Genomic DNA, 20,379 nt, shown 5'->3' with positions numbered 1-20,379 from the left:
AGACATGTGAGGTTTGACTTCAAACCCTCCACCTCATCTGTTAGAGCACCAAAAATGAGGGTAGTACATCAGGAAGAGAGAAGCTGAGAACATGTATGAAATTATTCGGATGGATTATTTATATCTCCCTCTAGTAGCCCCATTTCCACTCCAGTACCAGGCTTTTTTAGATCAAATATTGGGAGGGTGAATGCAAACAAGGACACCATTACCATTGGTTACAGGGGAGGGGAGGCTACCCCATGAGAGTTTGAGGCAGGGGTCAGAGCTATTTCCAGAGGGGGTCTTGGAAACACATGTTCCAGTTATCGATCTCTCAGATGTTAGTTTGCCAGATACTGAAACTGTAATTTTAAAAAAATGTCTTTCTTATGTACCCTTTACATCCTATTATCCCTTCCAGACATGGAAATTACAAATCACTTACTTTTTTCCTAAAAATATGCTACATGTCCAAGTTTGTCAGCTTTAAAGAATGATTCCAAATGGACCCCTCCATGTCCTATGGATCCTTTAATTTACACATGGAGTGGAGTAGTGGCCTAATGGTTAGTGCAGTGGGTTGAGATCCTGGGAAATCAGGTTCAGTTCCTTCTGAAGCTCCATGTGACTCTGGGCAAGTCACTTAGCTCTCCATTGCCCCAGGTACAATATACTGGTAGATTGTGAGCCCAGTAGAAACAGTACCAATACCGGAAAAAAAGAAAATTATAAAATCTAGGCAGTATATAAATAAATTTCATTAATGTGATCTACGTGATGTTTCCACCCTGGAGATGCAGAGCCAACAATATTTCCACAACCTCATTAAAGAAGAAACTTTAGCATAGTGGTTCCCTAACCTGATCCTGGAGGTACCCCAGCTAGTCAGGTTTTCAGGATATCCACAATGAATATTCATGAGAGAGATTTGCAGTGGAGGCAAGGCTTCATTCTGTTTCTGTGCATCTGACGTCCTGCAATCAGACTCAGAAACCAAACGAAGGAAGAAGACTTCGGCTGGCGGGGGTTGGGGTCCCCCGCCAGCAAAGGTAGCAGACGGCGACGGCGGGTTGACGGCGGGAGGGGGGGTTGAGAGGGTCGTCAGTAGGGGGGTCCAGGGCCAAATCCCCATAGCAGCTATGCCCCTGGTGGCTAGCCCAGTCAGCATAGGTTAACCAGGCAGAGGCTCATCCTGCCAAGTTAAACCCTTTGGAATATCAAGCCCAAAGTATTTAAATGCCATGGCAAGCATTTTAAACAAATCCATTAACCACAGCCTTTAAATCTTGACCCATATAATTTTATGATACCATTTTAAAATCGTACAAGGGAACAAAATTAACTCATTTTTCACAAATAAGTAAAAAACAAACACTTAAGCAATTAACTCAGTGATACATTTATTTCACTCCTCTCTCTACACACTTATTTTAGCCAAATGTGTCATTTTAGTAATACTTATGCCTGTTGAATTTGAGAAACTGTGCACTTAACTAAAGATAAATGCCCATAATATCCAGAAGAGTACACAGCTTCACCAGTGGCTCTGCTAGTTTTATTCACTTTAGAAAACAGAAGCCACATTGCTTTTGCTCCAGGTGTCATTCTCCCTACCTGTCAGCTCGGCATTAGGCCACCAGCCTAGGTCACAGGCTTTGCAGGTAAACTCATCTTGCACAAATTCATTCTCTTTGCAAGGTGTACAGATCCAACAGCAGCTCACTTCCCCTTTCCGTATCACCTGTAATGCCAAAAGTGTACAGAGTTAGGAAAGATCTTATTCAGCAACAGATCTATCACCTATTAGGAATCAGCTCAGCTGCTGTGTGACTATGAAAAATCTGCAATTGCCTCAGCTGTTTTCAAGGACCAAGATACGCTCCTGGCTTACAGTGGATACAGCTATTCCTTCATCTTACCCATTATTAATGTTCAACCCAAATATTCCTTTTCCCATATTGATCATTATTCATTGCTTACATCTTATCACTGCCAAATCACAATTGGCAGACAATGTTCATCAGATCGCTATCATATCCCTCCAGGTCATCTTTATTGAATCCGATTTTGTCCACTCTTTCAACCTGCCTTGTAATGTTTTTATAACCCATTTGCTTTCCCATTCCATCTCTTCTACACCTAACCCTCTTTCTTTAGCGTTTCATTTTCTCTTGGTATTGCCATACTTCTGTGTTCAATTACCTATTCTATACTTCATATTTATTCTCATTTGCAATTTACAACACATTTTCAAAGCATGTACACATGTTAAAAGCGAAGTACACACGAGCATCAGCTGTCTGAAACCGAAAACTATCCTTCCTCAATATGGCTTAACAGTTGCATACAGCTCCACGATGCATATGCTTCTAGCTACATTTGCAAATGGCGACAAATGGGAAAGAAACTAATTTAAATTGAGTTTTATGTTCAATTAAAGTAATTAATGGACAACTTTCTGTCCGATACCGAGAGGCATGAAGGAAATGCAGTCACTCACTAAATGTCCTGGAAAGTCAGCACAAATAATGTTTTTCAGGAATGCAACAGAGTTATCAATATGCAAATGGACCACAATATATATATTTAGCCTGACAAAATCCTTCTGTGTTTCTGGGCTTCCAGCTCAAAATGAAGTCAGCTCTGCTGGTCTATGGCATCATAAGCCTTCATTTGCAGCTCCCTGAGGTGACTTCATAAATGTCTTTTCACATTTATTCCAGCCATCACAGCAACAGACCTGGGATATGCATAAACACATTCACTAGGGGAGTCTTTTACTAAAGTGTACCAAGCAGTTAACACATGAATTAGAGCGACTTAACCACAAGTGCGCCAACTGTTACTGTGGTAGCATGGAAACTCCCACATGTTGATTCATGCTGAGCTGCATGTTGTGTTAAGGAGCGGGAATTAGGTGGGTCATGGATGGAGAATGAGCATGGACTGCAAACTACAGTCAATATGCTGTAATTACCATGTCCTAACCGTCACATTTGCAGTTAGCACTGGCTCACGTAATGCCTAAGTGCATCTGTATTAATTGCAACCAAATTTATGCACGCTAGAGCAGTTTTCAGTGTGGTAATTGCTGAAGACATGCTGGGCACACTCTCAACAATTACTGCACAGCCCTTGCAATTAGTGTGTTTTACTTTTTACTGTAAGGGCTCACTACAGATTAGATTCTATATATGGCACCAAAAACATTGGAGCGGGAAAAAAAAATCGCACATAGCACTATTCTTTGACCTGCACCTAACATTAGGCATGGTTTACAGCAGTGTTTCTCCAAGTCCAGTCCTGGAGTACCCGTTACCAGTCAGGTTCTCACAATGAATATGCATGAACTTGATTTGCATACACTGCCTCCATTATAGGCAAATCTCTGTCATGCATATTCATTGTGGATATCCTGAAAACCTGACTGGCAAGGGGTAACTCCAGGACTGGACTTGGGAAACACTGAAGTATACCGTACGAATAGCACCCGGACCCATGACTAAATTTAGGCGTGACCATTTACGCCAGCTAAACCTGGTATAAATGTCCTTGCCTAACTTAGGCGTGGATTGGGCAAATTCTATAACAGTGTGCGTAGTTTCTAGAAATACCCATGACCCACCTATGCCCCTCCCATGGCCACACCTCTTTTGAGATCTATATATTAGAATTTACGTGCACCACTTTACAGAATATGCTTAGAAAGTTGAGCGTGTAAATTCTAATTAGTGCCTATAATGGCTTGTTATTGGTCAATCATCGGCACCGGTTGCAGGGGCGTATCTGAAAGTCGGCGGTAGCGGGGGCCGGAGCCAGAGTGAGGACCCCAACCCCCGCCAGCCGAGATCCGCTTCCTCCTGCCGCTTTTAAGTTCTTCTTCGTCCTAGGCTCCGTCACTCCGTGCTGTACAAAGAAGCTGGCGCTGCTACCTCAACCAATCCACTTTCGGAGTCTGACGTCGCTGCACATTGTACGTGCAGGACGTCAGACTCACAGACTCTGTTTCTGTGAGTCTGACGTTCTGCATGTACAACGTGCAGCGACGTCAGACTCCGAAAGTGGATTGAGGTAGCAGCGCCAGCTTCTTTGAACAGCACGGAGTGACGGAGCCTAGGATGAAGTAGAACTTAAAAGCGGCAGGAGGAAGCGGACCTCGGCTGGCGGGGGTTGGGGTCCCCCACCAGCTAAGGTACCCATGGCAACGGCAGGGGAGGGTTGGCGGCGGTAGGGAGGTCCAGGGCGAAATCTGTGGGGCCCAGGCTCCTGTGGCCCCACGAAGAAACACCCCTGACCGGTTGGTCTGTTAAACAATTAAGTTGCATGCACAAGTTGGTTGCACTGCTAAATTTGCAGACACAACTTTAGTTGCCATATGTAGAATCTGGGAGTAAGTGCAGAAACATAGTGCTCTTTAATAAAAGACCTCCTAGCTGTCATTCAGTGATGACTGGAACTTTCTCTCTACCAGGGACTGTGAATAAACTCAAGTCCCATTGGGCCACCAGTTAGTTGTTCAATATTCAGGGCTTTTTTTTTAGGGGGTACTTGGGGGTACTGAGTACCGGCACCTTTTCCACTCTCTGCTAAACTTGACCCATGGTTCTCATATTTTAATGAAAGAGCTCAGGTTCTACATACAAATTCTGCCTTGTCATAGATTCTATGACTGGTTGCAGGGGTCCTGGCTATTGTGGGGTGAGTCCCTCAATGATCACTCCACCCCTGAAGGGTGGCCTGGCATTTGAGTACCAGCACCTTTTTTGCTAGACAAAATGCACTGTCAATATTAATATCAAAACATTGGCATAACAATAATTACATTTCTTACAAATGTTAACTGGCTTAAACAAATCCATTTCCCCTTATTTTAAACTTCATTTTCTGATCCTTTATGGATGTAGCCAATATTCTCAACAAGTGTTTTAAATTTTAAAGTGCCATTTTTTTTTTGGGGGGGGGGGGGGGGACAAAACTACATTTTAGGAACGTACTGTCATTTGAAATAACATAGGACATGTCTACTGCAAATCCAATGTCATTTTTCAATTAATTCTGTAAGTAAGCAGCTCAATTTAGGCACCCTGACGCCGTACAGTGAAAGCCTGTTCCATAATGGAATCTAGGCTTGACCTGGTATTAGGTGCAACTAACATTCACATGCCTGTAGTTATGCTAGCCATAAACCTGGTGTAACTAAAGTCATCTACATGCAGCCACTTACATGTGCCATTACAGAATAATGCTTAGGTAACCTACAGACACTTTTGCAGGTCAATGTACAATTATGTGCGTAAGAGCAAGTAATCTATACACTTATGCGCACATGGGGTGTGTAAAGATGGGCACCTAATTATACAATTTCCCTTTCTATGTCATTTTCAAAATGGAATGGTAGAAAACAATGAAAACTTCACTTTTTGTGGTGTCATCACTAGTGTGCACTGTTCTTACAATACATAGCTCACACTATTGTTCAACAGGCATAGAGATAATTTTTTTTCTCTTCTTTATTCTTGATTGTGAAGAATTTGATGTTTTCTTATGTGATTTAATGTATGTATTTTTGTAAGCTCCTCTGGACAAGGGCGGATTAAACATAATAAATCCAATCCAATAATAATAAATCCAATAATGAAGATGATATCCATGGAAATGATAAGAAATACAAATAAAAAAAAAATTACCAGTGCACACCGCTATTATATTTAGAGCAGTGGTTCGCAACCTTTCTTCTGTTGTGACACACCTGACAGACAGTGTTCATGTGTATGACACACACTGAACACTAAAATTCACAGCTGAACAACAACAAAAAAAACCTTCTAAATATTTCACTGTTAAAAATGATGAAAAAGAAATATAAATATAAATATAAAATATTATTTTGAACAGAATTTACTTTGGGCTCCTTTTACAAAGCACTACTACCGATTAGCATGTGCTGAATGGGAAGAAGCCTATGGGAAGTGAATGGCTTCTTTGCATTCAGTGCACTGCTAATTGGAAGCTTTTCCATATGTGTTTTGTATAGTTGACAAATTCATAATAACCTTATTGTCATGTCAAAAAACATTTATCCAATCTAGAGTCTATGCAGCATATCATACAAAACAAATATATTTTCAAATTCTGGTGTCATCTCAGTAACAGCAACTCAAAATCTCTCTACTGCCAGATACTGTGACCTAACAGAGAACCCTGCAAATACTCAGAAGTTATGTAGCAAACAGTAGATATAGACAGCAGACCTGCAGCATTTCTATTTGGGACTGATGGAAGCAGAGTAGTCAGGAAGCAGAAAACGGGACCAGTTATGGGTATTTATTTTCAATTTGTTTATTAAGTTTTTCAAATATATTACAACATATCATTTGAAAATCGAAAAGATGATTTTAAGTCAAAATACATCATAAAGGAAAAATAATTAAATTAAACTTTATCTTCTCTTAAGGAATGAACTATTACTCATCTTTAGTCCAACAATTGGAGGCAATTCACAATACTCAGGAAATCAGATATTTAAGGTAGATTAACAACATCTATCACTTAAAGAAAAAAAAATAGACATCTGAGGAGAGTAACCGGATATACATACTATTACGGAGTCGATGTTATTACCATGCTTGGCTGTGTCACCAGCAGAGCAGCCAGTTTAGTTTCCAGAAAAGAATTTAATTGTTTTGATTCAAAGAAAACATATTTAACAGCATTAAGTTTTAAAACACATTTGCAGGGAAAGTTCAACCAGAATAATGCACCTAGTTGAACTGCCTTCGAACGCAGTTTCAAGAACTCTTGTCTTTTCTTCTGAGTTGTTCTGGAGATATCTGGGTAAACTCTTATTTTACAATCAAGGAAAAGTTGGTCTTTATTTAGAAAATATTGTTTTAGTACCCAGTCTCGATCCGGTTGTAAAATAAAAACAACTTTAAGAGTAGCAGTTGTCATTCCTATTTTATCATCTTGTAATATTTGTGTTAAATTCAAGTCTAAATTCACTGAGTGTTGATCAGGTCTTTCTCCATTTTCTTGTGCTTGTTTCTTAAAAAAGGGTTGAATGTAATATATTTTTGAGATTGGAGGGTGTGATCCTTCTGGGATTTTTAGTATCTCTGTAAGATACTTCCGAAAAGTTATTAATGGTGAGATTGACAATTGCTTTGGAAAATTTGTCAATCTAAGGGTATTAGACCGTTGAGCATTTTCTAAAATTTCAATTTTATTATGTAGAAAAAGATTTTCTTTAATAAGCTCAGCTTGTATCTTTTGAGTGTTTTGTATTAATTGTGAGTTCTTTTCTACTTCTTTTCCAATTTTTATCATTGTATTGTCCATCATTTTTATTTTCTCTAATTCAGAATCATGTTGTTGATTCAGAAGTAAAAACTTCTGCGAAAAGGAAGCTTCAAGACCAACCAGAGCTTCCCATATGTTTTCTAAGGATATCACTATAGGTTTTTTAGGCAAAAAGGACTTACTTAGTAGGCCCAGGTCTGTAGTGGAAGTTTCCCCTGTCTGTCTCTGGTGTGATCCACGATCTTCCCCAAGATTAGGATATCCTCCTACTACACCCGCACTCTCCATTGCGGGGGAAGTCGGCGTTTCTCTCGAGTCGGCACCCGTGCCAAGAAGCCCCGTAGATTCTTCCTCTGGGGTTTCCTGGTCCGTCCTCGGGTTTCCTGCCGGCATAGGAGGTGGTGCTCTCTGCTCGGGGCTAAGTGATGTTTCAAGCTCAAGTTGCAGAGCTGGCAACCCTCTCCCCAAACTCTGCAACAGCGAGGTAGCTCCCGATATTCCACCCGGGGTAAGGAATCGATCCATCGTTCCAGCAACCGGTAAGACTGGCGTCGCGGGGCTGGCGCGTCGTCTTCCTCTCCTTTTGGGCATTAGAGTTAGGAAATATATTTCTCGTACAAAAGATAGGAGCTGGGACCGGAGCTACTTCCTTAACGTCTCACTCAGACGCCATCTTGCCTCCCTCCAGTTATGGGTATTTAAAGGGACACAACTCTCACCTCTTGGGGACACACCAGTGTGTACCAACACACTGGTTGATAACCACCAATTTAGAGGTATATGCTTGATGCCAACTTAATGTGTAGCAGTATCTCTCAATTGATCACACAGAGAGTAATTGCCAAAGGAGTTTACTTAGGTACCTAATTAGTGATCCAGATAAATTCTTTCCCCCTGATATTCAGCCAGTGGCAGGCAGAACGGTTAGCTACCGCTGCCAGTCCTGACCCTGGATATTCAGCGGCCCTTATACAAAGGTGCGTAAGGGCCTACGTGCATGCAGCGCATGTCAAATCGGCATTACCGCCCAGCTAGTGTGTGTGCCTGGTGGTAATTCTGAGTTTGGTATACACTTAAAACCCACAGTAAACAATAATTTTCTATTTTCTACCACGGGAGCGTTCTTGGCAATAATCGGCAATTGGCATGCATTGGACGGTTATTGTGCGGGTAACGTGTGAGCCTGTACAAGTAAGTCAATGGGTGGCATTAAGGGCTCAGGCCGTAAATAGACACGTGCTGGTTTTCATTTTGCCGCATGTCCATTGTCAGGCCCAAAAACTCCCCCTTTTTTCCAGACACAGTGGAGAAATGGTCCACTGCGCGTACAATATAGGTGTCCTCACTACTGCAGGCCACTTTTTCACACATCTTTGTAAAAGGTCCCCTAAATGCTGGGCCATTTCTGGTGACCGATAATGAATAGCTACATTTTTTTTGGCTGGCTCTAACTTCACCGGCTATGCGAATATTCAGCACTGGCCAGTTAAGTTAATAGCAGGTACAGATAGGAAGCTATTTATGCAGTCCAATTTGCCCACTAAACTTATCTGGCCAGCGCTTGAATATTTGCAGATACCCAGCTATATCGAGCGATATAGCTGGTTAGCCACTAAGTGCTAACCTCTTGATTCTATATAGCACACCTAGAGATCCGCGTTGAAATCTAGGTGTCTTCTAATTGACTTGGAGAAGAGACGGCTGAGGGGAGACATGATAGAGGTATATAAAATAATGAGTGGAGTGGAACAGGTGGATGTGAAGCATCTGTTCACGCTTTCCAAAAATACTAGGACTAGGGGGCGTGCGATGAAACTACAGTGTAGTAAATTTAAAACAAATCGAAGAAAATGTTTCTTCACCCAACGCATAATTAAACTCTGGAATTTGTTGCCGGAGAATGTGGTGAAGGCGGTTAGCTTGGCAGAGTTTAAAAAGGGGTTAGATGGTTTCCTAAAGGACGTCCATAAACTGCTACTAAATGGACTTGGGAAGAATCCACAATTCCAGGAATAACATGTATAGAACGTTTGTACGTTTGGGAAGCTTGCCAGGTGCCCTTGGCCTGGATTTGCCGCTGTCAAGGATAGGATGCTGGGCTCGATGGACCCTTGGTCTTTTCCCAGTGTGGCATTACTTATGTACTTATGACTTAACAAGCTAATCAGCTTTAAATTAAAATTTACATGCACAACTCACTAAGCGTATTCTGTAATGAACTGCGCCTAAATTCTAAAGCACGCAGTTCAAAGGGGGCATTGCTATGGGCGGGGAAATGGGCATTCCAAAAGTTATGCGTGCAGTTACAGAATATGGCCCATTACACGTAAATCTACGTGTAGGGATTTCGGCCACATTTTCATTGGCCTAAATGGACGCACATAGATTTAGGCACTTATAGAATACTCTTAGGCGGAAACCTTCACTGTGTGGATTTTTTAGATGCCATATATAGAATCTGGCCCTAAGCTCTAATATTCAATGGAGATAATGGCTATCTCACACTGAATATTAGCGCTTAGCCAGCTAAGTGCTATTTAACCAGCCAGGAGCTATTCCTGGTTGGTTAAATAGAGCTGAACATCAGGCCCCTTTTCTTTAAATTGCCTTCATCTCAACAGCCAGAAATATGCAGGCTTTTTCTTAGCTTATATACCTTTAGCCATATGAACAAGGGATGGCATGCAACTGAGGGAAAGTTGGAGGAAATAAAGTACATACAGAGATTTCATTTTGAAATCCTCAACAACTCAACAATACTTCTCTGCATGTGTTTTATACCCAACTATAAAGCAGGTGCAAAAGTCCACAGGTACTTTTGAAGCTATTTTCCAAAGGGAGCACATGAGATGTTTTACCTTGGACTCTGCCATGCAAACCCATAGATAAAAGGGATAGTTGGACCTGCAAGCTCCCTTCAGTTTTAAAAATCACCCCTTAATATCTGTACCAGAGTGTTGTAACTCCTCACCTTTCTCTCTATTTCAACACCTAGGATGACGAGCAGCCTAGTAAATCCTTTTCTGCAATGCAAATTCCCCTATATAAGATAAGAATAGTCCTTCTCAATTCTCCTTTCACCGTAAAAGGATGGAATTTTTTCAGAAGCTTTACAAAACTAAAATGTCCACATTACCTCTTTATCAAATGAAAATGCCATGGCTCATCTTATTTTAGTTCAGGATTTGTCTCAACAGGTAATGTTAAGGGCAGAGGCATAGCTAGGTGGGGTGCCAGGGGAGCAACTGCTCCCCCAAACGGACTTCCGACGGCATCGGTCCCTATTTTTCAGCAGTCCATCATGATTACTTAGTGCGTGTGCATGCCTACGCAGTCTGCGCACCTTGCAGGCTTATTTTCGAAAGAGAAGGGCGCCCATCTTTCGACACAAATCGCAAGATGGGTGTCCTTCTCACAGGGTCGCCCAAATCGGCATAATCGAAAGCCGACTTTCGGCGTCCTCAACTGCTTTCCATCGTGGGGATGACCAAAGTTCATGGGGGCGTGTCGGAGGCGTAGCGAAGGCGGGACTGGGGCGTGCCTAACACATGGGCGTCCTCAACCAATAATGGAAAAAAGAAGGGCGTCCCTGACGAACACTTGGACGACTTTACCTGGTCCCTTTTCTCTTACAACCAAGCCACAAAAATGTGCCCTAAATAACCAGATGACCACTGGAGGGAATCGGGGATGACCTCCCCTTACTCTCTCAGTGGTCACTAACCCCCTCCCACCCTAAAAAAAATTTTTTTTAAATATTTTTTCCAGCCTCAAATATCATACCCAGCTCCATGACAGCAGTATGCAGGTCCCTGGAGCAGTTTTAGTGGGTGCGGTGCACTTCAGGCAGGCGGACCCAGGCCCATCCCCCCCTACCTGTTACACTTGTGGTGGTAAATGTGAGCCCTTCAAAACCTACCAGAAACCACTGTACCCACTTCTAGGTGCCCCCCTTCACCCCTTAGGGCTATGGTAGTGGTGTACAGTTGTGGGGAGTGTTTTGTTTTGGGGGGGGGGGGTTGGGGTGCTCAGTACACAAGGTAAAGGAGCTATGCACCTGGGAGCAATTTATGATGTCCACTGCAATGCCCCCTAGGGAGCCTGGTTGGTGTGTTGGCATGTCGGGGGACCAGTGCACTACAAATGCTGGCTCCTCCCACGACCAAATGACTTGGATTTGGTCGTTTCTGAGATGGGTGTCTTCGGTTTCCATTATTGCAGAAAATTGGGGACGACCATCTCTAAGGATGACCAACTCTAAGGTCGACCTTAATTTCGTGATTTGGGCGTCCCCGACTGTATTATAGAAATGAAAGATGAACGCCCATCTTGTTTCGATAATACAGGTTTCCCCGCCCCTTCGCTGGGACATCCTGCGAGAACGTCCTCAGGAAAACTTGGGTGCCCCTTTCGATTATGCCCCTCTTGGTGTCACAACCTGGTTACGCTTCTGGTTAAGGGAGCTGAGGAAAAGGAGCAATAGCCCCAGGCTGGTCCACAGCATTCATTACCAGAACTGTAGTTATGAAACGAACTACCAATTAGGAGGAAATTCTATATAAATGGAACTCAAAAACAGGTGGTGGGAAAAATTCTCACCAAGTGCTATTGTATAAAAAGCGCTCTGGGGTGAGCGCCATCCGTAGAACAGTGCACAGCGCAGATTGCTGCACACAACTTTCAGCGTGAGGACTTACACTTGCTAAAACCGAGTGTAAATCCTGCTGTACAAGTTGAGCATGTAACCCTGGTATTCTAGAACACTGTGCCTACATATTTGGAACGCCCCTGACCCACCCGTGCCCCTCCCATGGCCATGTCCTCTTTAAGGTTGTGTGCCATAATAATTGCTTTAAAATTAGGGCTGCATTTCTGAAGTAGGCTGTGAAAATTATAAGGCTGTTTATAGCTATTCTGCATGCTGTTTCAGATTCTTTAAGGTTTCTGTTATAAAGCCAGGCTAGCAATTCCCACGTGGCAAATGAGATGAAGCTCAACCCATAGGAACTGAATGTGCTTCCTCTCATTTGCTGTACAGGAATCGCTAGCATGGCTTTGTAAAAGAAGCCCTTAATTTGTACTTTTTAAATTTGTATTATGCATTTCTTATCTTTTTGTTACTTTCTATTCTTTAATTTACTTAGGGCTGTATTTTGCTTAAAATTTGCAAGCACAATTATTATCAGTATGTTATTTATTTATTTTTGTTCCCACTGCAGCTGCTTGTGACTCTGGGCAATGGAGGGTTAAGTGACTTGCCCAGAGTCACAAGGAGCTGCAGTGTGAAGAAAAAAATAAATAGCATACCTTTAATTGCACGATTAATTATGATTACAATTGTGATCGAAATGCAGCCCTATTTTAATTACTGATTGCAGGTTTTTTTTTTTTTTTAAAGAATTTTGACTTTCAATGTTGTCTCTTGACTTCAATATCTGTTGCAATATGTTAAGTAATATGTTCTTTTAAGATCTTTCAACAGGATCTTTGGTTGGCATTTTGCCACCCTCTAATGTTTATGCATGTTATACTTGACAGAAGCATATGACCCAAGAAAGCGCCCCCCCTTAGTATGCACTTCACTTCCTTTGGATATTAAGTTTAAGCTGTCCTATCTGTCTTTTAGAAAGATGAAGACAAGGTTTTCCAGGCAAATGGATAATAATTAGTTCATCAAGTATTGCTTTCTGGTGTATATTTTATATATGCTTCTGTTATATTTACTGTTTTTATATAGTTTTACATTAAATGATCCTTTAATATATAAAATGTCACAGTTTGCCTTGAAACAATTGGCTAGTTAGGCAGAAGATACATTAAAAAAATTAAATTAGTCTCTGCTGCATATAGCAAATTTTAATTTTCTTTATTGTTAATTTAAAATATCCATTAGAGGCTCACAGATAATCAAGCTATCAGCTTTTGAGCTACAGGAAGATAATTTTCAAAACAATTTGCTTAGGTGAACATATTTTACATACCTAAATTGCCCACCATAGATGTGGCAGCAAGTATATGCATATATGCATTGCTCTACAACATGGACAGTTTTAGCTCCACTGAAAGGAGCCATTCCTTGCCCTTTATTAAGGTCAGTGGAGAAAACGTATGAGCGTGGATGACATTTTCATATATATGTGCCCTTGTGCATACTTTTTAAGGCACAGGTCTTCTCCCCCCCCCCCCCCCCCCCCCCCCCCCCCCCCAGACAAAGCAGGTGAGCGTTACCATGCATGCTTTGTACTTGTGGCATTATTCTTTCCAATTGAAAACTGGTACAAAGACTAAGGACAGTGACCAAGCATTAGGCAGTCACAAGCACAAACGGGCGGTGGCCCAGCACTGCAGGAATAGGAGGTAGGGAGGAGGGTGATGGGAAGTATAGAAGAGCTACAAGCACAGGCAAGTTAGGAAAGGGATAAGTAAGGGAGAGGCACTAAAGAATAGAGGACCTATAGGGAGGTAGGTAACAAGACAGGAAGTCTGGGAGGTGGAGAAAGAGGTGATCTCTGGGAGCAGTGAGGGCAGTGCTTGCAAGGTGCATTCACCATTTTAGCCTGCTGCTCCCACAGCTCTCCCACCCCACCTGCCCCATATCAAGGAAATAAGGACTTGTCGCTGCATTCCACAGGCGGTGGGTCCTAGCCTGAAAGTGTACACAGCACTATGTTTCAGACCAAAGCAAAGTCAAAGGTCATGTGGTTGTTGTCCCATGCTAGCAGTGGCATGGATGATATCTAAGATCAAGGGCAGTTCTCCTCTTGTACGGAGGGGGGCCAGTGCCAGATTAGCAGATGATCAGTGGAGTCTACCTCAGACTTGGACGGAATGGGGAGGCTGAAGGCTTCAAAAAAGAGAGTCAACGTGTATGAGAGGGAAGATGCTTTTACGGCAATCCCTTGAGTAAAGCTGTGATGTTAGCGCCCAGGCATGTCAGCGGTATATGCCCCGGGTGGAGCAAAAAGCTACAGCGTGATTATGGCAGAAAGAGAGAGAACTGTGTGACTCAAAAAGGCTAGGCCACTTGCCTCAAATGCTCTAGATAGAAATCGAGTCATATATTTGATTGTTTATTACTGTAAAATGTATACATGATTGGAAATTGCTTGCTATTGTGAATAATTCATAGATATAAATTGTAGAATGCGGCCACAATAAATTCCACTCTTTATCGGATAACTGGTCAAGTATGAATATATACTGTGTATGGTCTGGACTGAAAGGAGAGTGCTGAAGTGCCACCTGCCCGATTTGTGGCTAAAGAGAGCAATCAGACTTTACAGTAATGCAGGTAGTTTGATCATTGGTACGCAATATAAAAATGGTGGCATGCACGATGAAGTCAAACATTGGTAGGTAACTCCATGCCCTCATGATTGACAATTTACTCTATTTTTCAATTTACCAAACATGCAAAATAAACACGTCCGGAGACATATAAACAATTGCCTCTGATAAATATTTATCTTAAAAACCAGACCTGTGCATAACAGTTGAGGCCCAGAATGTCCTACCTCCAATTTATTTCATCAGTAATGTTTTTATTTTTCTCTACAAAAGCCCAAAAGCTGATAGTTTGATCCTCCTATGCTGTAAACTTCCATGACTATTCTAAACTAATAATGATGAAAACAAACCCTTCCTACCCCCTGTTAATTTCAGTTTTTGTTTTAAAAAAAATCATGCTAACAGTGAATTTCTGACAAATTATGTGGTCCAATTAGTAATCATGCCCTGCCTTGTTTTCAGGGATTAATTGCGCTGCAGTATGATCACAGATGAAACTAGTGTGCCACCTGGGTAAGTCAGGTGGTGATTTAGTAGTTGGGAATTAATATTTTGTAAATAAAATGGAAATGTCTTTTCTGTTTACCTCCCTCCATGCACATTTGGCATTGCAGACAGGCAATATTTCTTCAGGCATTCCCTTGTTACTCTACAAGGAAGCAATGTTTCCTATCAGACAAAGCTTCCTACTTATGCTTTCAAAACTGATACATTTCAGTGCTCCACTAAGGGGGGCAACTCTACAAGTAGGTGCTTTCTTTTTATGTACCCTGATGCCTCATGGTTAGACTCTATTTTATAACGGCACCTGGGCATTCACATTCCATTATAGAGTACTAGTGTAGCCCGGTATCAGTGCACCTCACACCTACATGACTGCAGTTACACTAGCCATAGACCGGGGACATGCGTATCCTACAGTATTCAATGTTATATGAGTAAGCGGTGGCAGAATTCCTCTTCTGATGTGGCATCCATGTCAACGCTGTCCTTGCATTGATGAACTATGCCCCTTACATGTGCCTTCCACCTCACCGTGAAAGCGCAAGTATTCTGTAATTGTTTTGCACACAAAGGGTTATAGAGTCGCACCTTTTAGTGACTGAAAGCTGACACTGTGTTACAGCACAGTACGGAGGTGTTGTGCTGCATATGTCCCAACTTTCCAAGATTATACAAAAGGGTGATGCATTCTCTGTTTTGCAGGAGAATATATCTTAACTTAGCTGAGCAGACCACATTCTGGGCTGGAGAGAATTCATTTTGTGAAGGGCAATGCAGGGAGGAGGTAGAAACTTAACAGCCAAAAACTCTTGTTCTAAAAGGCAGTTATTTTCTGGTCTTTGGTTGCTGGAGCGGTAGCATGTCCAGTGACCTCAATTAGGTGTTAATTAAGATTTGGGGACGTAGGATATTTGCATAGGTTGCTGAGTTAGCTTGAATGAGCCTGTTTAAAAAAGGTCCCTTAGAGTCAAAACTATATAAAGAGGAAAGGTCCCACTGATTTTTCTTTCTGAGAAGTTCTGAGAGAAGAGAACATTTCTCTGGTAAGTGAACACTATTTTGCTTTGTGCTTTGGAAACTTAAAGATTGGGGTTTAAAGGAGGAATTGTAGGTTAGTGATAGGCAGAATAAAAATATAAAAAAGCTAATTTTATCAACTAATCTCCATAGTCTTTTCCCCTTAGTTTTAAAACTTGAACTTTATACCACAGCATTCACAGATAGCCTCTAGAAGGCACTGCAGGATCTAGTTTAGTTTTCTCACCCACACTCCACAACACCCACCCACCCCTAGGACAACTCTTCATTTATAGTCAGTTAATGTAAGGAGGGGCGGTTAGATTGTGAGCTCACTAGGGACAGAAAAAATGGTACCTGCATGTAGTATATGTAAACTGCTTTGGTTGTTCTCACAGAAAGGCGGTATATCAAATCCATGACCCTTTATAACTATGTGTCTGCACTTATGTGCTCCTTGCACTGGTAAATACAGGAACAAGTAGCACGTTTGTGCATTAGTGCCCTAAACACTATTCTATAAAGACATAAGTGCTGTAGCATGTGAATGCAACAGGGTGTACATGTGGAAAGGGCATGGATAGGGCTCCCATTTATGCGTGAAATCTACAGAATACTGTAGATGCATCCCTGTTGCATTTACATAAGTGCACAAGTATATAAGTATTGCCATACTGGGACAGACCGAAGGTCCATCAAGCCCAGCATCCTGTTTCCAACAGTGGCCAATCCAGGTCACAAGTACTTGGCAAGATCCCAAAACAGTACAATACATTTTATGCTGCTTATTCTAGAGATAAGGAGTGGATTTTCCCCAAGTCCATCTTAATAATGGTCTATGGACTTTTCCTTTAGGAAGCCATCCAAACCTTTTTTTAAAACCTGCTAAGCTAACTGCTTTTACTACATTGTCTGGCAACAAATTCCAGAGTTTAATTACATATCCTAAGCCAGCCCTATATCTGGAATAACTGCAAGTGTGTAAATGTTAGGCACACTGATAATGGGTTACAGTAGTATACTATAATGACAGCTGGGAACTCAGGTGTCATTACAGAATAGGCTCCTATTATCAGGATGCCTAACTCAAGGTGCCATGTTATAGACTTGCCCCAATAGGGCTGAGGCAGTGTAAGGATATTTAGCAACATTATCCAAATAATTCCACTGAATATCAATGGCCGGCCCTGGCTAAGCCATTTACCTGGATAATAACAGCTGTTACCTGGAGAAATGGCTTTGAACATTGACCAATAACCCTTTGTCCCATAGACAAAAATGGAAGAAAAGCTGTAGGAAATCAGACCTTTAGAGAGGTATGTGTAACACAATTCATTTTGAGTGGTAAGAAATTTATTCTGCACCTGGTCATGATAGTGATGACTTTTTTAACAAACATTTTTCTAATAAACATTGTTGAACTGAGGTTTTCTTTATTGTACTTTTTAGCTGAACTTTTTTTCATTCTTCACCAGACCTAATTTATACCATCCACAATGGTAGAGAACTCTATGAGTTTTTACTATCTGATGTTCTTATTTCACGTTATTTTATGTGTATTCATAATACGCAGTAGCTATATTTGAAGGATGTTCATACCTTAATTTGCCCTTTTGAGCAAGGGTCACTGCACACCGATCGGACCATTCCACTCTTATTCATCTTGAAGTCAAAAATTTTTAGAATACCTTCATGCCATGTTCCAATGCGTACATAATCATAACGACTGGGCTCTATGTACTGTAGATTCATAATATCATACCTGAAAGGATAAAACAAAGATAGGTTACAGGAAACTTAATGCAGATATTAATTAAAACATTAATGCTGGGTTGAAAATCACTGAATTAAAAGGAAAGGAGGAGGCCAAACCAAGTAGGGAGGCCGCACACAACTGGGCTGCAGGCCAGCGGGAAGGAAAGGGTTAAAGAAAACAGGGGAGAGAAAGGGGGGGGGAAGGGGGAAGGAAGGCTTAAAAGAGGGACAGCAGGTGAGAAAAGGTCTTTCCGGCGGGCAGCAGCGAGCCAGAGGAGCTGGCCCGACCCACCCACCCAGAGTTAGGGCACAACTGTCGCAGCTGGGCGGTTAGGGACAGGGATTAGGTAAAACTACGGGGGGGTACACAGCATGTCGCCACAGAATGGTTCCTCGGGGGACGGGGAATACTGGCTGATGTTCAAGGTCAAGTGCGAGGTTAAGACCGGCAAGGGACCAGGTCGAAGTTCACTTAGCTTGATAATATTGTCTCCTGGCTTAAACGGCCGGGAGGCCCAGAGATTATGCAGGGTGCGTCCTTAAACGGGAGATACCCTAATCAGCGGGTGCTATAAGTAACAGACCTTATAGCAGGGGGTGTGTGCTTTGACGGCACAACCGGCAGCGCGATAAAACAGGAAGCGAATGACAAGCTGTGTACCTAGGGGTTTTCCTATGAGTTGTGATGCTATAGAAATTTATGAAATGTAAACAGAAGTAAATGCGATTTGTAAGATGTAATGTAAAGTGCTTGGCTGCGGCCATAATAAATTCCAAATTGTCAAAGAAATAGCTGGTCATGTCTATTCTTCTTGGTGGCAAAGGAGAGGGGACGGTTGAGCAGTGCCGAATGCCCCAGTTGTGACATTTTACAGTCAGAAGCAATGACTGTGTATTTAGATAGAACCCTAATTCTGCATAAACCAACCTAGCACTTTTTATAGTTTATGTTACTTTAGCATATTTTGATGACATACCTCACTAATGATATCTAGGTATGTTAGAAAACAATAATAGTGTTAGTTGTCCATCTCCCCCACAATGAGAAACGCTATTGCCTAGCATTGTCATAGCAAAATATTATTCCCTTGATTAGGGCAGACTAAGGGAAAAGGATAAATTGAACAGATTAACATTTATTTGATACTTTAAAATATAATCATAAATTAAGAACATACTGTATAATTCAGATTATTTACAGTTGACCTCAAAAGAAACCATTTTATAGTTTGTATACAGGACCTATTAAGCAAGGAGTGGAAAGCAATAACATTTTTGGTTTGTAATTTTGTAATAAGTGATAGAAGTATAAAGGAATACATAGAAGAAAACTGAAATACAAGGCTTCGGAGGCTATTTTAGAAACATCTCTATGGTGATTTCAGAAAGCCGCAGTTTACATGTGGAGATCGACACAACACAGAGATTTCAAGGGGGCTTGGTGGGGGCATGGAATGGACACCAGCTCAGATGTACACACAGATTTTAGAAAGGATTAAACAAGTGAGGGGGTAGTTATGAAGGTGCATGGCAATAACACATGTTACTTGCTCCTTAACACACATTAAATGGCAGTAGTATGCACTATATTACTATAACACACTCTAGTTTAGATTACCAAGGGAAAAATAAAAATGAGATGCAAAGCACCTCATTATTATGTAAATCACAAATAAAGCAGCTTGCAATGAAAACCACAAGTTGCATTATTCCAGGAAAAATAAAGCCAGCTCAAAGCTACGTGTTATTTTTCTTGTCCAGGAGCATTGGGCCAATAACACATGTCCTGTTATTCCTAGGTGCTCCCTTTGCTCCTTTCCTCAAAGATGTCCACAACCCCCAGCCACCAAAGACACATTAATGTGTACTGCAAAGGCCCAGCCCCCTCTGACAAAGACCCATCCTACGCTCCCCCCCCCCCCCCGTAGAACCCCTGGGATTATCTAAAGCATCTCTTGTGGTCTAGGAGCTTCCAGGCAGGTGCGATCCCCAGTCGCTCCTGCCCTGTTGGCACTGGCTACAAAATGGTACTGGTCAGTGGGTGCAGTCCACCCCGGGTGCAGGCAACAAGGGGGTAAGTGGAGCAGGTGCATGGCTGTCAGCTTTGCAGGTCTCTTGCCCCCTCTGACATTACCCAGTGTACCTGGATGTAACTCACTTTGAGCTACTACTGGAAAAAGTGTGAGCAAAATCCAAATAAATAAATAAATAACTTTCTGTTCTGGGGCAGGGGACTGGCAGAGCCGACAGCCGCGTACTGGCTCTATGCACCCCTCTTACTAGGAGGAAAGGTGGGAGGGTCACGTGCTTCGGGGAGGTGTGGCACACTGGGGTGGGGGCAGCGGCGACCCACCCTGGAAGCCATTAAGCTAGGAACGCCACTAGTACTAGTGACCCCTTAGTAGTAGTTCCCTTACAGACCCTAATATGGCAGCTTGTCCCCCTAGCAGTGGTACTGTGAGACTACTGCTAGAGGTTGCTGACCCATTTTGAGGTCAGCAGGAGCACAAACAACTGGGAATTGCTCCTCCCTGG

At 42.1% G+C, this 20,379-nt stretch overlaps 1 protein-coding gene across 1 annotated transcript in view; it reads right to left on the bottom strand.

Moving 5' to 3' along the window:
- The window catches only part of GRM1 (glutamate metabotropic receptor 1), a 676,880-nt gene that overhangs the window by 74,360 nt on the left and 582,141 nt on the right, over nt 1-20,379 (bottom strand). Inside the window, exons 5-6 of the mRNA XM_030198032.1 lie at nt 17,689-17,851; nt 1,597-1,723 (exon numbers count right to left, since the gene is read on the bottom strand). Of these exons, the coding sequence (XP_030053892.1) occupies nt 1,597-1,723; nt 17,689-17,851 (290 nt within the window). The remainder of the gene's footprint in view (nt 1-1,596; nt 1,724-17,688; nt 17,852-20,379) is intronic.

Source organism: Microcaecilia unicolor, chromosome 3 (genome assembly GCF_901765095.1).
Source record: "Microcaecilia unicolor chromosome 3, aMicUni1.1, whole genome shotgun sequence".
In the NCBI taxonomy this organism is placed as follows: domain Eukaryota; kingdom Metazoa; phylum Chordata; class Amphibia; order Gymnophiona; family Siphonopidae; genus Microcaecilia; species Microcaecilia unicolor.
This window is presented reverse-complemented; position numbering and strand designations above follow the sequence as displayed.